This window comes from Physeter macrocephalus, chromosome 11, assembly GCF_002837175.3.
Source record: "Physeter macrocephalus isolate SW-GA chromosome 11, ASM283717v5, whole genome shotgun sequence".
NCBI classification, from domain to species: Eukaryota; Metazoa; Chordata; class Mammalia; order Artiodactyla; family Physeteridae; genus Physeter; species Physeter macrocephalus.
Genome location: NC_041224.1, coordinates 96344719 through 96368017, shown reverse-complemented (window position 1 = coordinate 96368017; position 23299 = coordinate 96344719). Strand labels below are relative to the sequence as shown.

General features: G+C 43.4%; 1 protein-coding gene across 1 annotated transcript in view; it reads right to left on the bottom strand.

Moving 5' to 3' along the window:
- Window positions 1-23299, bottom strand: part of VPS39 (VPS39 subunit of HOPS complex) — a 51784-nt gene that overhangs the window by 3281 nt on the left and 25204 nt on the right. Inside the window, exons 9-23 of the mRNA XM_024115465.3 lie at window positions 20327-20447; window positions 20094-20214; window positions 17209-17338; window positions 8979-9121; window positions 6940-7083; window positions 6340-6481; window positions 5580-5666; window positions 5179-5252; window positions 4753-4851; window positions 4000-4117; window positions 3377-3505; window positions 1815-1917; window positions 1547-1592; window positions 496-645; window positions 197-331 (exon numbers count right to left, since the gene is read on the bottom strand). Of these exons, the coding sequence (XP_023971233.1) occupies window positions 197-331; window positions 496-645; window positions 1547-1592; window positions 1815-1917; window positions 3377-3505; window positions 4000-4117; window positions 4753-4851; window positions 5179-5252; window positions 5580-5666; window positions 6340-6481; window positions 6940-7083; window positions 8979-9121; window positions 17209-17338; window positions 20094-20214; window positions 20327-20447 (1742 nt within the window). The remainder of the gene's footprint in view (window positions 1-196; window positions 332-495; window positions 646-1546; window positions 1593-1814; window positions 1918-3376; window positions 3506-3999; window positions 4118-4752; window positions 4852-5178; window positions 5253-5579; window positions 5667-6339; window positions 6482-6939; window positions 7084-8978; window positions 9122-17208; window positions 17339-20093; window positions 20215-20326; window positions 20448-23299) is intronic.

Below are 23299 nucleotides of genomic sequence, written 5' to 3'. Positions count from 1 at the left end.
AGGGCCGGCACTGTCTCATTTCCCAGCCCACAGAGACTCCCCTAATTGAAACACCTGCATTTAAATGCCCAGTTGGTTACCGATCAGCTTGAACTAGAGTTCAAAAGCATAAAGCTCTGCCTTTATCTACAGGGAACGTGGTAACTGTCTCACACTGAAAAGTACACGCCTGCCCTCGTGTCTGAAAGGCTCATACCCTCAGGAACTCTGCATGGAGAAGGTTCTTGAGCACTTGATTGAACCGTTTCTTTTGTGCATTCTCTTCCAAGACCTTTTCCAGAAAGATGCGTATGTCGTTAATCTGAGTGTTTGCTGGCAGAAGGTTGATGGCCTGGGGACGGGAAGAGAGAAGGGAATAGGGTGAGGCAGGACACGAGTAAGACTGAGGAAATGCCTGACGTCACGGAGCCCTCGAACCCCAGTCCCCCTCTGGCCCCTCTTCTCATTCCATGCTGTCCACACGCGCCCTCCATCTCCCTGAGAAGAACTCCTGACCTTGGTGGTATCCAGTTTGCCGTGGTGCAGTTCGAGGACCTGCAGGGCGGCTTGGAGGTTGGCTTGTGGCTCCAGCAGTTCCAGCTTGATTGGCCCCAGGCAGTGAACGCTGGGCGGGGACAGGTACATACGGAGCAGGGACAGATACACCTGTCTCATACACAACAAGCCATGCACGTCAGGCTGGCAACCCTCCCAGAACCCCCAGAGTGACCACACCTAAAGGCAAGAGGGTTGGTCTATAGGAACAGCTGTCACGGAGCATTTAAAACTCATCATTTTTCACCTTTTAAAAAATTTTGTAAAGTCAGTCAACTGAAGATGTTAAAGATTGTGTTCTCCCTGAGAGAAAAAAAAATCAAATGCCTTGTATTTGTTTTGCATTACACTGTTAACAAAATGACTCAAAGAGATCCTGCATTTCCTTTGGCTTTGGAGGCTGAGACCCTGCCACGTATTAGCAGGTGAGGATTACCCAAGATGAGATGCTGCATCTCCTACTGGTACCCATACCACAGAGTTTCTCAGCCTCAGCACTCAATATTCTGGGCCGAATAATTCTTTGCTGGGTCTGTGCTGTGCACCGTTTAATAGCAACTCTGGCCTCTACCTCCTAGATTCCAGTAGCAGGCCTACCCCCAGTCATGGCCACCAAAAACATCTTTGTACATTGACAGATCCATGTGCAATCTAGACAGAGCACATGTGTGCATCTTACCAGAACCATCAGATGTTCCTTCTCAACAGGCTGACCACATAAATTTATTACACAAGTCGCGATTCTTTCGAGAGTAAAGGGGCAGGGGTGCTATGAATCATCACACAGACGACAACAGATGTAAGCCAGAACCATCCCAAGCAAACCAGGATCATGGTCACCCTGCCTCTACCTCAACACACACGTGCAAAACCAATCAGCACATTGACCCATGACCTGTCTTATCTTAGCAATTCATACCAGGGTCACCTGTGGCCAAGCCAGAGGGGTTAGCTATGCTAAGAGTGACGGTGCAATGCACCCGTGCTCCCTGGGGCCAGGGTCACTACTTACATCTTTGTTGCCATCTTTATTTTGGTCATAATGCTTGTGGCAGTACCTACAAGGGAGAAAGTGGTCAGACAAGGCCACGTCTAGAGACAGCACATCGATGCTGCCTGCGTGAGCAGCCTAATGACAGCAAAATCGGGAGCCAGCACACGAGGTGATTCTCGCTCCTGCTGAAGGGTGGAGGGGTGGCTTTCTTAGCCTCTCACGCCTCTCATCTCTCTGGGGGGCCTCTTTTAGACCCTTGCGAGGTGGGATGACAGGGTCAACGTACTCTTCAGCCATTCTCGTATCCTTCAGGATGTGGACATAGATGAATAGAGCTTGTTCGTGTTTCCCCATGCGTCCCAGCAGGAGAGCACGCTCTTCTAAGAGGCCTGTGGGGAAAAAGGTGTATAAGTAACCATCATCCCCATTAGGCAAGCCCAAGGCCAGGGGCTAAGCTATTAGAGGAATGGATATTGGGGAAATATAAAAGGGGAAAAATATTTTTATTACTTGGGATTTTTTCAAGGAGAAAATTACTAAAATTTTTAAAAGGGAAGAGGGGAGGGAGCTATTTTAGGAGGTACTTTATCCCATCTTTTTTGTGATTGCTTACAAATGGGGCAACAACACTTGATGATCAGCCAAGTGCATAATAAGCACCTACAATGTACCAGGCACTTCAGTTAGGTAAACAGACACCTGGTCTCTGCTCTCATGGAGCTTATACATCAGACAGACGTGTGTCTTTTTTCAGACACACGTCTGTCTGATGTATAATTAGACATTATGCCAGATTATAAAAACTGCTAACCAATGAACTTGGCCACGAATATGTACTGAAGCAAGAAACAGCTTTCAACCTGGCCATCAGTTAGCATGTGGTGGGGCTTCCCTAGTGGCACAGTGGTTAAGAATCCGCCTGCTGGGCTTCCCTGATGGCACAGTGGTTGAGAGTCCGCCTGCCGATGCAGGGGACACGGGTTCGTGCCCTGGTCCAGGAAGATCCCACATGCCACGGAGCGGCTGGGCCCGTGAGCCATGGCCACTGAGCCTGTGCGTCTGGAGCCTGTGCTCCACAACGGGAGAGACCACAACAGTGAGAGGCCCGCGTATCGCAAAAAAAAAAAGAATCCGCCTGCCAATGCAAAGGACACGGGTTCAAACCCTGGTCCAGGAAGATCCCACATGCCGCGGAGCGGCTGGGCCCGTGAGCCGTGGCCACTGAGCCTGTGCGTCTGGAGCCTGTGCGACTTAAAACACATATACATGTAAATGATAAAAGCTATGAAAGAAGAAGCAAGAGGGCTTCCCTGGTGGTGCAGTGGTTAAGAATCTGCCTCCCAGTGCAGGGGACACGGGTTTGAGCCCTGGTCCAGGAAGATCCCACATGCCACAGAGCAACTAAGCCCGTGTGCCACAACTACTGAGCCTGCGCTCTAGAGCCCGAGAGCCACAACTACTGAGCCCGCGTGCCAAAACTAGTGAAGCCCCGGCGTCTAAAGCCCGTGCTCCGCAACAAGACAAGCCACCGCAAAGAGAAGGCTGTGCAACGCAACGAAGAGTAGCCCCCGCTCGCTGCAACTAGAGAAAGCCCGTGTGCAGCAATGAAGCCTCAACGCAGCCAAAAACAAATAAATACATAAAAATTAGCATGTGGTTCATACCCAAAAGAGACTCCTCTCAAAAAAAACTGAGCCTTCAGAGGGGACAGAACAGGAGCACAGGCCTGAAACATGTGGTTTTTCCCAGGCCCAACCTTTTGGAGGGCTGGGGAACTGGTAAAAGGGAAAGATCCGTTTTTGCACTACCTTCTGCTAAAGTGGCTCTGGACCTAAGCCAGACACTCACCATCAAAAGGAAAATCACAGATGAGCCGGCCTGGGTCATAGTAGCTAGAAATTTCCAAGAACTTAAGGAGCTTCCGTCGGTATTCTCCCAGCTCTCCCTCTTCCTCACCAGCAGGGACTGGAGCTTTGCCTTTAAGGAAAACCACACTCAGCATGAAAGGATGCTGTCGGGCAGCAATGTGGGGTCATTAAGAAAGACGAGAGGGATGGGATTCAATAATCAGAAAGGGCCTCCATGGTGGTTTCCAGTTGGCCTTCTCTTAGCTTATGGTCTCTACATGGCCCCAAAACATCAGCTTGAGGTAAGAAAAAAAAACCAAGCTGCGTAGAGAAGCACTCTGCTAGACAAACCTGTTTCTTATCAGCACAGGTGTCACTCTGCAGACAGATCTGCTCCTTCCCCACCACCAGGGGTGACGCCCAGGGAAGCTAAGAGGTGCCCAGATCCAGACACCAGCCCCTGAGTCTCACCTGCGGGGTCACTTAGCTGCCCTGGCTCCTCTGAGGCACTTCCTGCCCACCTGGGCCTACAGAGAAGGTCTGCTTCCCTAAACCACCCACGGCACCCTCATGTCCAGCTCTCCTCTAAGGCCTGGGGCCACCCCGCTTTCCAAGAACTGGTACCTGCAGGGAAGGACAGGAGATACTCCTTCATCAGACCTTGCACCTTCTCACAGTACAGCTGGATCAGGCAGTTGTGGAACCGAGAGCCCGTCTCCTCCCAAACGTGGATGACGTGTTCCTGAGGCAAGATACAGGTCTGCCTGGTACCCTCTGTGCTGTGACCCAGTCCATCGCCCAGGCTCCCTCACATTTTTAAGGCCCAAGAGGTCCCATCCAGATTGTCCCCTAATTAGGCCACAAATACTACCAAGGGATAGCTCTTCTAAAACCACTGGGAAATTTCACAGTACAACCGAGCAATATCAGGAATTACTGTCTTGATTTCCAATCGATTTCCAGTCCAATTAACTCTGTCTCATAATCCTCCAAATCAGCCCATGTAATTAAGGTTAAGTATTTGCATTCTGGTACTTAGGACTGATTTGTTGTCCTTCGGTCACAGTTGAGTCTGGCTGTACAAATGTGGCTTTGAAATGTTTTTCTCCAACATCCTTCTCTTTTATCCCTCTGTATGTCATCTTTAGAAGGTAGTATCTTTAAATCTTTAGAGGGTAGCATCAAAAAGTGACATCTCCAGCTTGGTCTACTGGGATCTCTGTCTTCAGGGGATATTACATTCCTTACAATTCCTTCTTTACATTCCTTCCAATCCCCAAGGGACACAAACCCTAATCTGAATTGGCTAATCACTGACTCATGCAGTCCTGGATCCTGGGTTTGAAGCTTTTTAGTTCAGATCAAAAAATACCTTACCAGATATGGAATTGCCAGACCCTTAAAATTCTCCACTAAGAAGCCAAGCACTCGGTCTCGTGGCAGAGACTCCACCTCTGGGAGGTCCTCAGTAAATATCTGTTGGAACAAAACCCGAGTTCTAGCAGCAGAACCATCTGATGGCAATTCTTCCAAACGCACATGCGCACAAGCATAGGGTCAAGTGGACAGACACTGTATGGGAAGGGCATCTGTGGCCAGTTACTATGGGACAGACTAGGTCGCAGGTCTCCTGGAATCTGCACAAGGCTCTTTCCACTCCACTCCATTGCTGTTCCATGTTTCCCAGTCTTTGAAACACCAGAGAACTGCATGAATCCTTCCTCCCCCTCCATCCACTGCCGTCTGAAGTAGAATCAGGACCAACCGTGGTGCCAGATAAATCCAAGGGGCTCCGTGACCTACCTTCAGCCCATCGTCTGGAAAGTCTCTCAGCACCCACACTGAGTAGGAAAAAATCAAATGCAGGTTTTCTGTGCCTAGAGGGAAAAGTCAGCAGATGAAGCCCACCCACCCTGCCCATAGGACCAGGAAGGCAGGTGCCCAGGTTGCCCAGGATTTATCTTCCGGAGAAGATAGCTCTGTCCAAGCACCAGCCACTCAGGGCTGCTTGGGCCTACCGAGCTGGCTACACACCAAGGAGCTGTCATGGTTCCATCACCAGGGGGACTTTCACCCCAGTCAGAGGAACCCAGTTGGGTGAACATGAGGGAGGGACGGGAATGACAGTCGGAATCAGAAAGGGAGAGAGGTCAGGTCCACTTGCACCATCCTCTCCCCGCACCCCTTCCACAAGCTGGACTTACCCAGATGTTGCAGGTACTGCACTGTCCTCTCATGGCCTTTCAGAGGGGAATTCGCTTTCTTGGACTGGTCCACCAGCACCTGCAGAGCTGGCCACGAAGCCCAAGAATAAGGTCATGAACCCCTTCCAGAAGGCGTATCTCCTTGGAGAGTCATCACACTGTAAGCAGTTTTTGGCAGGAAAGAGGTCTTTGCAGGAGCCCCCTTTATCTTGTCATTAACCTTAAACCAGGCACCTACATGCTCTGCTCATCTGTAGCCCTAGCACACCTTTCAAATCTTGTGATCGCACAATACTTTGCCTAACTCGTTGGTTCTTTCCATAGATCAAAGGAGTGGAAATGAAGAATAAGTAATTAAAAGAGGGCCAGATCTCCTCCCTAGCTTCCCCTTCAGTAATCTTGTGAACAAACTGTGTGAACACGATAGCATCTAAAGAAAAATCACAAGAAGGCAACAGGCCTGCACACAGTGGGGGATGGCCCCTATCTCAATGATTAACTGAGATTACTTCCCTTTTCCCCTTTAAAAGCTTTCGTGGTCGAGCAGAATCTTCAGAGGGGGCTTTTGGGGCACACTGAGTCCACCATCTCCCCAGACTGCCAGCACTCTCATTAAAAGCAACTTTCCTTTCTTACCAACATTTGTCTCTCTCTCGTGTATTGATTTTCGAGCGGGGAGCGGCCAGACCTGATTCGGTAACAACACCTCAGTCAAAATACAAGAGACCCTCCCAACCAAAGAAACCTCTCCTCCAGTCACCTTTCTCATGGAGCCCCTTCTTCTCGTACAGGATGATCAGTTCGCTGTACTTGTGAGCCTTCTTCAGCACGTGCTCGCTCTCCTCGATGTGGCAGTGGTTGTTCTCCAGGCGCAGCAAGGGGGCCACCAGGGCCACGTTCGTCTGCAGAGGAGGCAGGATTTCAGCAGAAGCTGCTTCCTGGGGAGCCCGCCCCTTCCCCAGCCCCGGCCTGCTTCAGGCTGAAACACCAGGGGTGTGACAAGCAACAGACAGCAAACAACCCTTTGCCAGGACTACAGGTAGTACCTTGTAAAGCATTTACGCTCTTTCAAACAACAGGTTTCAAGGGTTTTTTTGGGAGAGGGAGGGTAAAGAAAGGGGAAATTTTCTTTGGGGAAATACTGTCCCTGTTCAACTCGTAGCACTAACCCCCATCTTAGCAGAGAAGACCAGCCCACTGTAAGATTCTGGGTCAACATCTCGCCATTCCCCTCAATTCCAAGAAGCTCACAGACGTCAGGCCAAGAGTAGCTGGTTCCTGTCATCAAAGGCTTCACTCTTACCAGGGGCAGGGACCCCAGAGTAGGGGACTGTGGGGACCCGAGTGCTGGAGAACTCACATGGAGGTAGCACTTGAGCAGGGTGGTGTCAATGATTTGCAGCAGCTTCTTCTTGGATTTGATGGTAGGAGTGCCTTCCATGAGCGGGGAGGTGCTAGACTGGTGATCAGAGTCATTTAGCTTCTTGACCAATTGGCTTCGTTTCTGCCAAGGCCAAAAATGCGGGGTCAAGGCCAGGACTAAATCTTTCTTTATCACCCGAGCTACTAGGCAATTCCAAATACGTCTAAATCAGCTCACACCTACCCACCCTGATCCCACATTAGCATTCAATTTTTATCAGGGATCAAAATAGATGACCACCAAATCACCAGACACAATGACAATTATCTACTGAGTATTTACTACAGACCAGGCACTATGCCAAGCACTTTATACATTATCCTATTGTAAACCTAAAACAAATGCAGGTAATATTAGCCCCATTTTATAAGTGAAGAACCTAAGGCACAGATATTAGATACCTCCTAAGTGGCAGAGGCAGATTTCAAATTAGGGTCTGATTCCAAAGCCCGTGTTCTTTTCTTTTTTTAAATCAATTTTATTGAGGTATAAGTTATATACAATAAAATGTACCCCTTAAAAGTATACTATCAGATGCATTTTGACAGATATATACATGCATGTAACCACCACCCCAATCAAGAAACGAAACATTTCTGTTACCCCTGAAAGTTCCCTTGTGCTCTTCCCAAAGAATCTCACCCACCCTCTACCCCCACTAATCTGATTTCTATCACTAGAGATTACTTTTCCCCTGTTCTCGAACTTTATATAAACGGAATCATCCAGTTTGTACTATTTTGTGTCTGACACACCCATGGTCTTATTTGTTCTACCAACTCTCTGGCACAATGCTCATGTCAGTTACCTCCACATATTCCAAGCTCAGTGGAGAAGACCAGGGAAAAATGTATGCTTGGAGTCCCCTAAAGCTAAGATGTTGAAAATAGAGGGTTTTCTGTGATGCCACACGCTTGGGAGACTTTCTGCCCCGGGAACCTTTATTCACTTGGCTCATGGGGTGTGCAGTATGCAGACAGAGACAAGTTTGTGTGCTCCTTGCAGGCTGCCAGCCACCCCTGGAGCCCAATGTCAAGGAAGTGCCAAGGCAATGGATGCCTGACTGGACCTGTGGGACACCCACTGACCCAGAAGCAGGTGATGGGAAGCTGGCTTACAATTTTCCTAGCAATACTTCTCATGCCCATCCAGAGGACCCCTTACAAGGTCAGCAGAACACTTCAGGGAAAAAATTTAGTAAGTTCTCCGACTCTGAGTGGGTGCACAGGAAATAAATAATAACCTTCTGCACAGAAATGTAGGGTTCAGAGGCTTCAATGGAGACATTAGTTTTAGTGCTGACATGAAAATTTCACTTATCTGCCCATAACAGTAAATTGAAAATAATTTAAGTCTAAATACTCCCCCTAAAAAAAACATGTTATAGAAGAATATTTAATGACAGGGAAGGACTTTCCTAATATGTGGCTAAATGTTTTAAAAGTAAGCCTTGATATCCATTTGTAATAATTAAACCAATATATAAATAAACAAAAATTATTCACAGGTACAAATAAAAGTCTGGAAGGACAACACTAAAATGTTAGTTAATTTTCTCTGGGTGGTAGAGCTATAGGTGATTTTTATTTTTGTTTTATACTTTTCTGTGTTTTCCAAGTTTGCTGCATAGAGCAGATTATTTTTCTGAAAGTATATATGTTCCCAAAAAGTTTGTTTTAAAAAATATATTTTTTTCTATCAACTAAACTTTTCTCTTTTTAGTTCCTATAATAGTTTAGTGTGAATCTACCATGAACTGAATCTGTTTCCCAGTATCAGGATTTGGCAAAAAAGAGCTCAATACTATTGTTAAGCAGGGAGATGAAGCAGAAAAAAATGTGCCCCCCACCAGACTTCAACAGTGTTCATTTATGGAATACCTGTGGCATTATAGAAGGCCCCTAGTTCCCTGCCATAGAGAAGCAGGTACTGGAACTTCCAGGTAAACTCTTCCATATATTTCTATATATACCTACCTGTGTCAGGTAGTCAATCAGAGCTAAGTGAGCCTTCTCCAACTCAGCCCCAGAGAGCACAGGCAGCGGGTTAGGATACTGTAGCTGCTTCCTATAGTCTGTGGGTAGCAGGTCTGGGTACAGGCCCATCACATGTGTAGGATCTACATGGAAGGTAAACATGATTCCCCAGAAAGGAACACAGAAATTTAAGGATAAACTAAAACAAGACTAGTTCTACAGCCATATAAGTTCCAGACTGACTTTTTAAAAGGAATGACTCTTGGGGCTTCCCTGGTGGTGCAGTGGTTAAGAATCCACCTGCCAATGCAGGGGACATGGGTTCGAGCCCTGGTCCAGGAAGATCCCACATGCCGAGGAGCAACTAAGCCCATGCGCCACAACTACTGAGCCTGCACTCTAGAGCCCGCAGGCCACAGCTACTGAGCCCGTGTGCCACAACTACTGAAGCCCACTCGCCTAGAGCCCATGCTCTGCACAAGAGAAGCCACCGCAATGAGAAGCCCGCGCACCACCACGAAGAGTAGCCCCTGCTCGCCACAACTAGAGAAAGCCCGCGCGCAGCAACGAAGACCCAATGCAGCCAAAAAGAAAAATATATATAAATAAAATAAAATAAAATAAAAATTTAAAAAAGAGAAAGGAATGACTCTTAAGTTCATAAAAACTTGAGCTACACACATATAGTTTGAGCACTAAAGCATTACAAAAATGGCATGACTATACTCTAAGACATATACAGAATTAGAATTGAAAATTTATTAACTTGCTAAAAGTAGGGGAGAAAAGACTTTCCCAAGGAAAAACTGATACGACATTGAAGCTGAAAAAGATCAACAGACTTACTAATACAAAGCATATATACGTCAAAAAAGTAATAGTAGTAAAACAAAAACACCAGGCAACAGGCTAGGGAATATGTTTGCAGCATATATGGCAGAGGCTAATAGGTTGATTATATAAAACTAATTCACACAGATTGGTTTAAAAAAACATGGGATTTCATTTGATTAATGGGCAAAAGACATAAATAACTGACAAGAGAAGAATATAAATAAGGGGGAAAATGTTCTGCTACATTATCAAAGTGGTATACATTAAAAATGACAAAGAGGTGACATCTTTATATCCATTTAATTAATTAAAAAATTATTTTTATATGCTACAACCCAGTGGTTACAATATTGTGAAACTGAATCACACTTATACTGCTAAGGCAAAAATACTGCTACCTCAACAAGGAAAAAAGCACCTGGACCAACTAATTCCACTTTTAGGAGCGTATCCTCAGAAAACAATCCAAAATATGGGGGGAGGGCCAGGTCAGTACACCCAGGGAAAACCCCAGTCAGTGCTCACTCCAGCCCCAGCCAGCCCGCCAAAGCCACCCAGCATATGCAGTCTACGCAGGGGATGCTCTGACACAAGGCCACACCTTCAAGACCAGGAAAGGAACTGTCTTGCCTAATTCAACAAAAGTAAAAGCTGATTCTTTGAAAAGATAAACAAAATTGATCAACCTTTAGCCAGACTCATCAAGACAAAAAGAGAGAGGGCCCAAATAAATAAAATCAGAAATAAAAGAGGAGAAGTTACTACCAATACCACAGAAATAAAATCAAGCATAAGAGACTACTATGAACAATTATACACCAATGAATTGGGAAACCTAGAAGAAATGAATAAATTCCTAGAAACATACAATTGTCCAAGACTGAATCAGGAAGATATGGAAAATCTGAACAGACTCATTATTAGTAATGAAATTGAATCAGTAATCCAAAAGTTCCAGGACCAGACAGCATCTTGGGGGAATATTACTAAACATTTAAAGAAGAGTTAGACATTTCCTAGTTAAAGAATACCTGTCCTTCTCAAACTAGTCCAAAAAACTGAAGAGGAAGGAACACTTCCAAACTCATTATATGAGGTCCACATTACCCTGATACCAAACCAGACAAAGACACTACAAAAAAAGAAAATTACAGGCCACTATTGCTGATGAACATAGATGTAAAAATCCTTAACAAAAGATTAGCAAAGCAAATTCAACAACACATTAAAAGGATCATAAACCATGGTCAAATGGGGTTATTCCAAGGATGCAAGGATGGTTCAATATCCACAAATTGATCAGTGTGATACACCACATTAACAAAACAAAGAATAAAAATTTCATAATCATTCAATAGATGCAGAAAAAGCATTTGACAAAATTCAACATCCATTTATGATAAAAAAAAAAAGACTCATAACAAAGTGGGTACAGAGGGGACATACCTCAACATAATAAAGGCCACACATGACAAGCCCACAGCTAACAACATACTCAATGGTGAAAAGCTTCTTCAAGATCAGGAAGAAGACAGGGATGCTCATGCTTGCCATTTTTATTCAACATAATATTGGAAGTCCTAGCCACAAGCAATAAAACAAGAAATAGAAATAAAAGGCATCCAAATTGGAAGGGAAAAAGTAAAACTGTCATTATTTGCAGGTGACATGATACTATATATAGAAAACTCTAAAGACTCTACCAAAAAACTATTAAACCTAATAAATGAATTTGATAAAGTTGCAGGATACCAAACATACAGAAATCTGTCACATTCCTATACACAAATAACAAACTATCAGAAAGAGAATTGTTTTAAAAAATCCTACTTTCAATTGCATCAAAAAGAATAAAATACCTAGGAATAAATTTAACCAAGGAGGTGAAAGACTGATACTCTGAAAACTATAAGACATTATGAAAGAAATTGAAGATGACATAAATACAGCTGATCCTTGAACAGTGGGGGGGTTAGGGATGCCAACTCCTGCCCCTGCACAGTGGAAAATCCACATATAATCCTACAGTTTGCCCTCCATACCCACAGTTCTGCCTCTGTGGATTCAACCAACTATAGACTGTGTAGTATTGTATTACATATTTATTGAAAAAAAATCCATGCATACGTGGATCCACCCAGGTCAAACCCATGTTGAACTGTTCAATGGTAAATGGAAAAAAATATCATGCTCATGAATTGGAAGAATTAATATTTGTCAAAATGTCCACACTACCCAAATCAATCTATAGTTTCACCGAAATCCCTATCAAAATACCCATAGCAATCTTGAGAAAGAAGAACGAAGCTGGAGGTATCACACTCATTGATTTCAAACTATAAAACTATAGTAATCAAAACAGTGTGGTACTGGCACAAAAACAGACACACAGATCAATGGAACAGAGTAGAGAGCCCAGAAATAAGCCCACACTTATATGGTCAATTAATCTATGATAAAGGAGGCAATACTATACAATGGGGAAAAGACGCCTCTTCAATAAATTATGTTGGGAAAAGTGGGCAGCTACGTGTAAAAGAATGAAACTAGACCATTTTCTTACACCAAAATACAAAATAAACAATAAATACAATACAAAAATAAACTCAAAATGGATTAAAGACTTAAAATGTAAGACCTAAACCATAAAACTCCCAGAAGAAAACATAGGTACTATGCTCTTTGAATTGGTCTCAGCAGTATTTGGATCTGTCTCCTCAGGCAAGGGCAACAAAAGCAAAAGTAAACAAATGGGACTACATCAAACTAAAAACCTATTGTACAGTGAAGGAAACCATCAACAAAACATAAAGGCAACCAACCAAATGGGGGAAGAGATTTTCAAATGCTATGTCTGATGAAGGGTTAATAGTCAAAATATATAAAGAATTCATACAACTCATTATCAAATCAACAAAATCCAATTAAAAAATGTGCAGAAGACCTAAATCGACACTCTTCTAAAGAAATCATACAGATGGCCAACAGGCGCATGAAAAGATGCTCAACATCACTCATCATCAGGGAAACACAAATCAAAACCATAATGAGATATCACCTCACACCTGTTAGAATGGCTATTACCGGGACTTCCCTGGTGGTGCAGTGGTGAAGAATCCGCCTGCCAAGGCAGGGGACACGGGTTCGAGCCCTGGTCCGGGAGGATACCACATGCCGTGGAGCAACTAAGCCCGTGCGCCACAACTACTGAGCCTGCACTCTACAACCCGTGAGCCATAACTACTGAAGCCCGCGTGCCTAGAGCCCGTGCTCCACAACAAGAGAAGTCACCACAATGAGGAGCCCGCGCACCGCAACGAAGAGTAGCCCCCGCTCACTGCAACTACAGAAAGCCGGCGCACAGCAATGAAGACCCAACGCATCCAAAAAAAAAAAAAAGAATGGCTATTACCAAAAAGACAAGAAATAACAAGTGTTGGTAAGAACGTGGAGAAAAGGGAACCCTTATGCACTATTGGTGGGAATGTAAATTGGTGCAGCTACTAGGGAAAACAGTATGGAGGTTCTTCAAAAAATTAAAAATAGAACTACCATACAATCTAACAATTCCACTTCTGGGTATTTATCCAAAGAAAATAAAAACACTAATTCAAAAAGATATATGCACGCTAATGTTCACTGCAGCATTATTTTTGCCAAGACATGGAAGCAACCTAAGTGTCCATCGATACATGAATGGGTAAAGAAGATGTGGCATATATATATATTCACACAATGGAATATTAGGCATTAAAAGGAATGAAATTTGCCATTTGCAACAACATGGATGGACCTAGAGGGTATTATACTATGTGTGATAGATTTTTTAATCTGAATTGGCTCATATGCAGCTGGTAAGTGGGAAAATGGTGTAGGTATGAGGCAAAAGTTGTTTTGGTTGGTATGCAATTTTCCCCAGCTTGTTAATGTTTTGAAGTGACCAGGGGCAAGCTTTCTTACAATTAATGAGAAACCTTAACTTATACAGGAAGATCTAAAGAAAAGAGCTGAAAATCCTATATAAGTACCCTCTTTTAGTGCCAGTAATGGCTGATCAGTAGCTTCAAAAACCACTATACTTTCTACTAAGTTAAGCCATCTGGGGAAGATGAGAGTAAAGATGAAGCAAAGATGTTTCCTTCCCATTAATTGTTTTGGAGGTCTCATAAAGAAGTCTGCACCCAGGATCAGATTTTTTACTTTGATGAAACTAGTTTCTATTAGAAGCAAATGTTCTCAAAGATATTATCTCAAAAGAGAAAGTACAGCCCCAGAGTTTAAGATAGCAAAGGACTATCATGCTGGGTACCAAAAACAGTGGGAATTTCATTTTAGTAGGATAGTTATTTTTATTAGTGTTCCAGTTACAAAGCTGCCTAGGATTTGACTGGTCTGCTCCAATGTTATTTGCCCCTTAAGTCCTGTTATTTTTCGTATTTGTTATAGAACATAAGGTTCTGCAGGACCACATTCAAGGCATTATAGCAAAAATGCCTGTACTTTGATACATATAAAAAAGGGCACCCTGAGTGCCACATGAATATTCTGGCCATTGTAAGGGATCCAACCTCCCTACTGTAAGCAAATAAAGGGACATTCTATTAATATATCAGTCTCATGTGTCAGGGTCAATCTGTCACTAGTGGTCTGATGATCTCTGAATATACTAAGAATATCCACTATAGGACCTAAGGACCAGTCCTTAGATTGAAGTCAGTCAATGGAGATGCTTCCCCAAAGACCCCAAAGGCCCAGTCAATAGCCAGCTGCCCCCAGACCACATCACCACCAGCACATACCTCCTGCTGCTGGTAAGGGTCCACTTGTGCCTTATCTTCCCTACTAGACTGCTCTTTGAAAGCAGAATTCCTGTCTGATTACTGTTGCTTGGGGCCCAGCAGAATGCACTGCACTCTCTTAAGAGCTCAGTATATATTTGTGGAGTGAACAAGTTAAAAAGTAGTAGCTTCATTAGGATTGATTTTAAAGTTCAAGTATTGTTGGTACATGGAAAAAGGGTCAAGTTGTTACAGCAGTTCTAGCTTATTATTCCAGTGTCTTCCCAAAGAGCTGGTGGCATACTGAAAGCAAATGCCCCAACTGAGTTCATTCAGAGGAAGGATGGTAAATATTTATCAATTTCAGGGTACCCAGCTTCCATCCTCCTTCTTAAGAGCAAACTATTTCATTTTGGTGATCTCTTTCTTCCAGACCATGTGTAGTCTTGGTGGGAGACAACTATCTTTGCCTATCTAAAGGCAACTATCTTTGTCTTTAGAAGCAGAGTATAGCCACAACCTCCTTTCCCACCCCTAGGACAGTCAGGAGTGAGACCATGACCTAATCCTGGCCAATCAGATCCCTTTGATCTTGAGAAAGTGATTCAAGGATGACAAGCAGTATGGCACACATCAACATATATCCAGTCCTACATGCTTCTTTTATGTAATGCTGATACTCCTCCATCATGAGGTGGGGTCTGTGTTCCCTTGCCTTGAACTTGGAAAGCCCTTGTAAATCAACAGAATACAGGAGAAGTGACCATGATAAAAGGCACTGAGGCTTCCACCTAGGCCTCCTGGATCACTCACTCCAGGAAAAGCCAGTCACTCTGCATGAGGACACTCAAGCAACCCTATGGAGATACCCACCTGGACAAGAACTGAGGCCCCCAGCCCATAACCAGCACCAACATGGGAACTATGAGAGTAAGCCACCTTGGAAGTAGATCCTCTAGCCTAGTCAAGACTTCAGACAAAGGTAGCCCAGCCAGTACACAACTGCAACCACATGAGAGACCCCAAGCAAGAACTGCCCAGCTGAGCACTTCCCAAATTCCTAACCAACCGATACCAAGAGAGATAACAGACGATTTGTTATTTTAAGTCACTAACTTTTGGGATAATTTGCTACATGGCATTAGACAGCTAATACAAGCTGATGGGGGCAACTTTTATTGAGGATGCAACAACAGGGGAGGTGGTGGCAGTAACAGCTCAGGAAGTGGCTGTGCCGGTGGAGGACTGCCTCGGCTGTCCTGGCTACAAAGGGATTACTGTCCAGCTTCCTATTTCCTGCTGGGAGGTCCTCCGGAGCAACCTTGGTTCCTACTATTCCCAAGCCCGGTCCCCCATTCATTTGGTAGGCTCCTCCACCTGCCATTCCCTTAATAGTCCAATAAGCCATGTTTAACTTAACCAGATACTGTTTGAATTCTCCAGAATTGGTCTTTACTGCTCACAACCAAGAACCTTAACTGATACAGGGAGTACCACAGTTTATTGCTGGCCAAGGTCAAGGGAAGATGGAAAGAAGGTAAACAAAGAGGAGGAAAAAAGAGGAGATAGTCAAGCCAAGTATATATAGATTGATCTAAATTAAGCAAAAACGGAATATACCCAAATGAAAAATTTAATAATAATAACAACAGCAAACACTTACCTGGCATTTATTAAGTACCACACACTGTTCTAAGCACTTTCCTGGTCTAAGCACTTGACATAATCTTCACTGCCACACTGTGAGGTGAGTAGTATTATTCTCCCTGTTTTGCAGAGGAGAAAACTGAAGCAGAGAGAGTCCAGTCTGCCTGAGGTCAGGCAGTCTGACTCCAAAGTACCTGCTCCTCATCACAATGCTCTAGTGTCTAGAGAGCTTTTAGGACACTGAGAAAAGAAAGGGATTTGCAGCACTGCCCTGCGGGGCTCTTAAAAATGACCTACAGGTGGGACTTCCCTGGTGGTGCAGTGGTTAAGAATCCGGCTGCCAATGCAGGGGACACGGGCTCGATCCCTGGTCTGGGAAGATCCCAGAAACTGCGGAGCAACTAAGCCTGTGTGCCACAACTACTGAGCCCACGCGCCTAGAGCCTGAGCTCTGAACAAGAGAAGTCACTGCAGTGAGAAGCCCATGCACCGCAATGAAGAGTAGCCCCCGCTCGCCGCAGCTAGAGAAAACCCCGCGTGCATCAACGAAGACCCAATGCAGCCAAAAATAAACAAATTAAATTAATAAATTTTTTAACAAATGACCTACTGTTGAATCCTACTAAGTTCAGGCCAGTGACTTTTGTCTAGAACAGCAGTCAATAATCACTAGATGATCAAGCACACATGTGTTGACTTGAATGACTTTCTGTTACCTTCCTCTAATGGCAAGGGCAAAGCATCCCAGAAAACTGGAAGTCTGTACATGTAGGTGAGACCACAGTCATAAGATCAGGACTGTAAATATGTAGCCACATGGCCACCCACAGGATCCTGTTAGGTACGAGGATCAATTTAGATGAGCGTAAACTTTCCCCATTCTCAGAAGTCTGGTGTCATTTCTCCCCGTCCTTTCCAGTTCCCCCTCCCTCGATTTAGTTCCTTATCCCTAGGCCATACCCACTTGTTACCTGTGCCAAGTTTAGCAAAGACCTGCATGGACTCATCAAAACGCTTCTGGCAGAAGAGGTTGAAGGCATACAAGTTCTTGATGTGATGGATCTGTTGCTGTTTTTCACTGTCGGAATCATCTTTCATTTCCTGATAAGAGAATATTACAGGTAGGAGCTCACTCACTCAACAAATATTTATTCAGTATACACCAGGTATCAGACAATACCCTGAAACATGCTATGCTCTCACAGACTGCCCTTACATTCTAATCATAAGTCACTATGTAATTAAAATACAATAGGGTTTCTACAAAATACCTGACCAGTACTCCTGAAAACTGTCAGGGTCATGAAAAACAAGGAAAGACTAAGAAACTGCCACAGATCAGAGGACACTAAGAATGCATGACAGCTAAATGCAATGTGATTTCTGGATTTGAACCTGGAACAGAAAAAGGGACATTACTGGAAAAACTTGGTGAAATCTGAATAAAGTCCAGAGTTTAGTTTAAAAACAAAAAAATCAAAATAAAACAGGGTGAGTGATGACAGAAGCATGTGGGTAGGGTATTCAGTCTAGTGTGAGCAGTGGGTCCAGGAAGGCTCCCAGGAGGAATGTAAACTGAGACACAAAGGATGAGCTGGAGTTGGCCAGCCGAGGCTGGCAGGTGACAGACGGGAGGGGATTCCAGGCCAAGAGAACAGCATGTGTGCGCAGGGCCCTAAAATGACAGAGAGAACATGGCCTGCTCAAGGAATGAAAGACGTTTAACACAGCTGGCACAGTTGGGAAAGGTCCTGTTCACGGTAAAAGCCAAATAAATAGAGCAACTTATTATCTCTGCTTCTTCCTTTAACCTTTTCCCCCCTTATATCCTTTTTAACCAATCTTTGCCACATTTAATTTCTTCCTTCAAAGTGTCTCTCCATGTCAACTATACCCCAATTTAAAAAAAAAAAAAAAAGGTCTCTCCATGTTTTCCCTTCTTGTCTTTTCCTTTTCTATTGCGTTCACCCTAGTCCAGGCCATCATCAGCATGTCGCCACGCTTGGGCTAAGCTCTCCTGCTTGGTGTTTTAAAGGCTCTCAAAGCCTGGCACAGCCTCCTTAGCTAGGTTATTCCCAGACATTCAAGCCGCACCCTACATGCCAGTCAGGATGGGCTCCAAGCATCCTGGAAATACTTGTTTCCACACTTGTTTTCACTTCTTTAACTTCCTCGGGCTCTGTAACTCTCCCTGTTTCCTGCTCCTGCTCCTGCCTATCCTTAAAAGGTCCAACCTTAGGATGCCTCTTCTAGCCCAAAGCAAAGTTTAGTACACAACTGCCCTCTGAAAGTTTCATGTATGCTCTCTGATTAATTTAAATAAAAGATAGGTTCCTCAAGAGCTAAGATGATATCAAGCAACCTTCTTCCGTCATAGAGCAGAACACCTAGTAAGTACAAGCCTAGAAAAGAGAAGGGAAAATGGAAACCCACTTTCATCTTCTCTACTGAAGATTAAATAGACAACCTGCAGCAGGAAGATCACTGGAAAGACCTGAGACCTTCCTTTTAAGAAAAATAGATACTAAAAAAAGCTATGTGCTACATAATACCCTTTTTATAAAGTTCAAAAACTAAATACATATTCAAGCACACAAATATATATGAAAGATTCAACAAAAAAATTTTAAGGGCACGATAAACACAAAGTTAGGATAATGGCTGTGTCGGGAGGGCAGGCAGAGGGATGGGATGGGGGGACATACAGGTTACGTAAGTTATTTTTGGGGGTAGGATGGTGGGTTCATGGGTATCATTATTTTAAAAATGAAAATAAAATAATTTAGAGCAATAGATGAATGGGGAAAAAATAGTAAGATGCTAAAATTAAATGGCCCAAGACAGAAACAATCTATGGTATATTAAATGTGTCTAACTACTAAGACTGGATTTTTGTTTTATATCTAGAACTTATATACCCAAAATAAATGTTGCTCTTCAAAAGTATATACCGTATAGAATTATAAACATATGTATTCCAAAATTTGTGCCCACTGTTTTCCTTTCAGAAGTAATTTATAAGATACTCTGAAAACTAAGTTTTCTTACTATTATCTTCAAAAAATCTCTTCTCTTTTACCAAATTAGCACTGTCCAGTTTAATGACTAAGTGAGGCTTGGAATGACTTTTAGTTGTTTCATAAAATCAAATCCACCCTTTAGAGATGACAATAATCACCACTGGGGATGTTTAAAAGAATAAGACAAGACTTGAAAGTCAATCTCCAAGAAGTGTTTTGGCTGAAAGAACAAATGAAAGAGCATCACTGAAAGAACATCACTGAGAGCATCACTGAAAGAACAGTATGGTCACTACTTTGCTGTGAGTAACATCCCATGAGTAACATCCCATCCATTCAAGGAGAGTGAGTCTTGTGACTGCAGCCCTGTTGAATGTAGCAACCTGAGGTGGGTTCCGAATACCTAAAGAAGGCCTGCTTACCCAAGCCCAGGAGACTACTGGTGAAAGGGATTTTGAGAGGCCCTGTAGTTGTTGTATTCAACCACACTGTAATCTTGACTGTTATTTTAATGTTAGCATTGTCTTTAATTTTTCAAGGCCATACCATATCTATTAAATTATTTTACTGTCCTATTAATTCTATGAAATACTATTAGTATAATTGGCATTCATTCTACATTTGACAGATAAGCAAACTGAGACAGTGAAATCATTTAGAGTCACATAGATATTTTATGGCAGGGTCAGATCCTGAATCCAAGCCCCCTGACTTTCAGCTCTGTGTTTATTCCTCTAGTCCAAACTAAACAAGAACATCTAAACTAAAATCCGCTACTCTGGAGAACAATGAGGAAGGCCCATTTCTCACATCCAACTCTCAGAAACAAGACTTACTGCAAGCTGCAGAGCCAATTCAAACTGCTTGTCCTGGAGAAGCTGTTGGATTTGGGTTGCCATGGGGACTGGAATGAGCCTCCAAACAAAATGGTTGCTGGCCACATAGATAATGTTTGATCTGGAGACAGGAGTAAGAGGATTAGCAAAAGAGCGCTGGCTTTATGATAACACAGATGACTTTAAAGCTTTGCAATAATATGGCAGCTACAGTCAAGAAAGAAATTCCTTACCCTCCTGAGGTAATGAAACGGGGCCTTTGCAATTCAATACTCTGGACCAGAAGCCTTGGCTCAAATGTCCGGATCTCCACATATCGAGGCAACACTGCAATGATGTAGGGAGGCTGGTGCTCTGCACAAGAGAGAACATCTTGAGTTGTGCTTCTGCTCTAAGCCTTTAGGGTTATGGACTGTTTCACCTTCTCAGTTCTAAGCTGTACTTGGATCTCCAAATGGTCCACTAGTCAAATACCAAGCCAGGATCCTACACTGTGATATACAAAGAAAAAAAAAATGTTTGTCTCAATGATGCTAAGTCTCCTGCACAAAAAGGATGCATCCAGCTTTGCTCAGAGGGACCTGACTCCACTCCTACTGTTTCCCCGAGAGAGCTGGGTGAAAGCGTCACTGACTCCTTTCTCATCCGTCACAAAGCCAGGCCAGACCAAGGCCAGCTGCAGCTCCCCTAACAACGAGTCAGTGGGAGAACAAGGTTACATAACTTCTTTCATTCTCTTAGGAAAGGCAAGAGGAGGGCAACTTCTTTTTTTTTTTCCCTAAAATTATGCTAGAGAAAGAGATCCACATTTCTGGCCAATGTTATTTATTTATTTTTTTTTTCCTTTTGAGGTACGCGAGCCTCTCACTGCCGTGGCCCCTCCCGCCGCGGAGCACAGGCTCCGGACGCACAGGACCAGCGGCCACGGCTCACGGGCCCAGCCGCTCCGCGGCACGCGGGACCCTCCCAGACCGGCGCACGAACCCGCATCCCCTGCATCGGCAGGTGGACTCCCAACCACTGCGCCACCGGGGAAGCCCATTATTTCTGCTTGAGATTTTCACAGCGAAAAGATGCAGAACTCCACCTAATGCTCAATGGTTCACAGAGAAGGCAGCTAGACGGCATTCTCGGTGTAGCCATTTTCTTACATGAGGTAACTAGTATGTCAAATTCATAAAAACAGAAAGTAGAATGGTGCCAAGGGCTGAGGGAGGGGAAAATGGGTTCTTGTTTAATAGGTACAGAGTTCTAGTTTCACAAGATGAAAAAGTTCTGAAATGTGCTGCACAACAATGTGAATATACATAACACTACTGAAATGTGCACTTAAATTGAAGGATAAAAAAACCATATGATAATCTCAACAGATGCAGAAAAAGCTTTCAACAAAATTCAACACCCATTTATGATAAAAACTCTCCAGAAAGTAGGCATAGAGGGAACTTACCTCAACATAATAAAGGCCATAGATGACAAACCCACAGCCAACATCGTTCTCAATGGTGAAAAACTGAAACCATTTCCTCTAAGATCAGGAACAAAACAAGGCTGCCCACTCTCACCACTATTATTCAACACAGTTTTGGAAGTTTTAGCCACAGCAATCAGAGAAAAAAAAGAAATAAAAGGAATCCAAATTGGAAAAAAAGAAGTAAAGCTGTTACTGTTTGCAGATGACATGATACTATACATAGAGAATCCTAAAGATGCTACCAGAAAACTACTAGAGCTAATCAATGAAATTTGGTAAAGTAGCAGGATATAAAATTAATGCACAGAAATCTCTTGCATTCCTATACACTAATGATGAAAAACCTGAAGAGAAATTAAGGAAACACTTCCATTTACCACTGCAACAAAAAGAATAAAATACCTAGGAATAGGGCTTCCCTGGTGGCGCAGTGGTTGAGCGTCTGCCTGCCGAGGCAGGGGACACGGGTTCATGCCCCGGTCTGGGAGGATCCCACATGCTGCGGAGCGGCTGGGCCCGTGAGCCATGGCCACTGAGCCTGCACATCCGGAGCCTGTGCTCCGCGACAGGAGAGGCCACAGCAGTGAGAGGCCCGCGTACTGCAAAAAAACAAAAAACAAAAAACAAAACCTAGGAATAAACCTACCTAAGGAGATAAAAGACCTGTATGCAGAAAACTATATGACACTGATGAAAGAAATTCAAGATGATACAAACAGATGGAGAGATATACGATGTTCTTGGATTGGAAGAATCAACATTGCGAAAATGATTATACTACCCAAAGCAATCTACAGATTCAATGCAATCCCTATCAAATTACCAATGGCATTTTTCACAGAACTAGAACAAAAAATTTCACCATTTGTATGGAAACACAAAAGATCCCAAATAGTCAAAGCAATCTTGAGAAAGAAAAATGGAGCTGGAGGAAGCTTCAATAAGTGGTGCTGGGAAAACTGGACAGCTACATGTAAAAGAAAGAAATTAGAACACTCCTAATACCATACACAAAAATAAGCTCAAAATGGATTAAAGACATAAATGTAAGGCCAGACACTATAAAACTCTTAGAGGAAAACATAGGAAGAACAGTCTTTGAGATAAATCACACCAAGATTCTTTTTGACCCACCTCCTAGAGAAATGGAAATAAAAAAAAAAATAAACAAATGGGACCTAATGAAACTCAAAAGCTTTTACACAGCAAAGGAAACCATAAACAAGATGAAAAACAGCCCTCAGAACGGGAGAAAATATTTGCAAATGAAGCAACTGACAAAAGATTAATCTCCAAAATATACAAGCAGCTCATGTAGCTCAATATCAAAAAAACAAACGACCCAATCCAAAAATGGGCGGAAGACATAAATAGACATTTCTCCAAAGAAGATATACAGATTGCCAACAAACACATGAAAGGATGCTCAACATCAGTAATCATTAGAGAAATGCAAATCAAAACCACAAAGAGATATCACCTCACACTGGTCAGAATGGCCATCATCAAAAAGTCTACAAACAATAAATGCTGGAGAGGTTGTGGAGAAAAGGGAACCCTCTTGCACTCTTGGTGGGAATGTAAATTAATACAGCCACTATGAAGAACAGTATGGAGGTTCCTTAAAAAACTTAAAGTAGAATTATCATATGACCCAGCAATCCCTCTACTGGGCATATACCTAGAGAAAACCATAATTCAAAAAAACACATGCACCCCAATGTTCATTGCA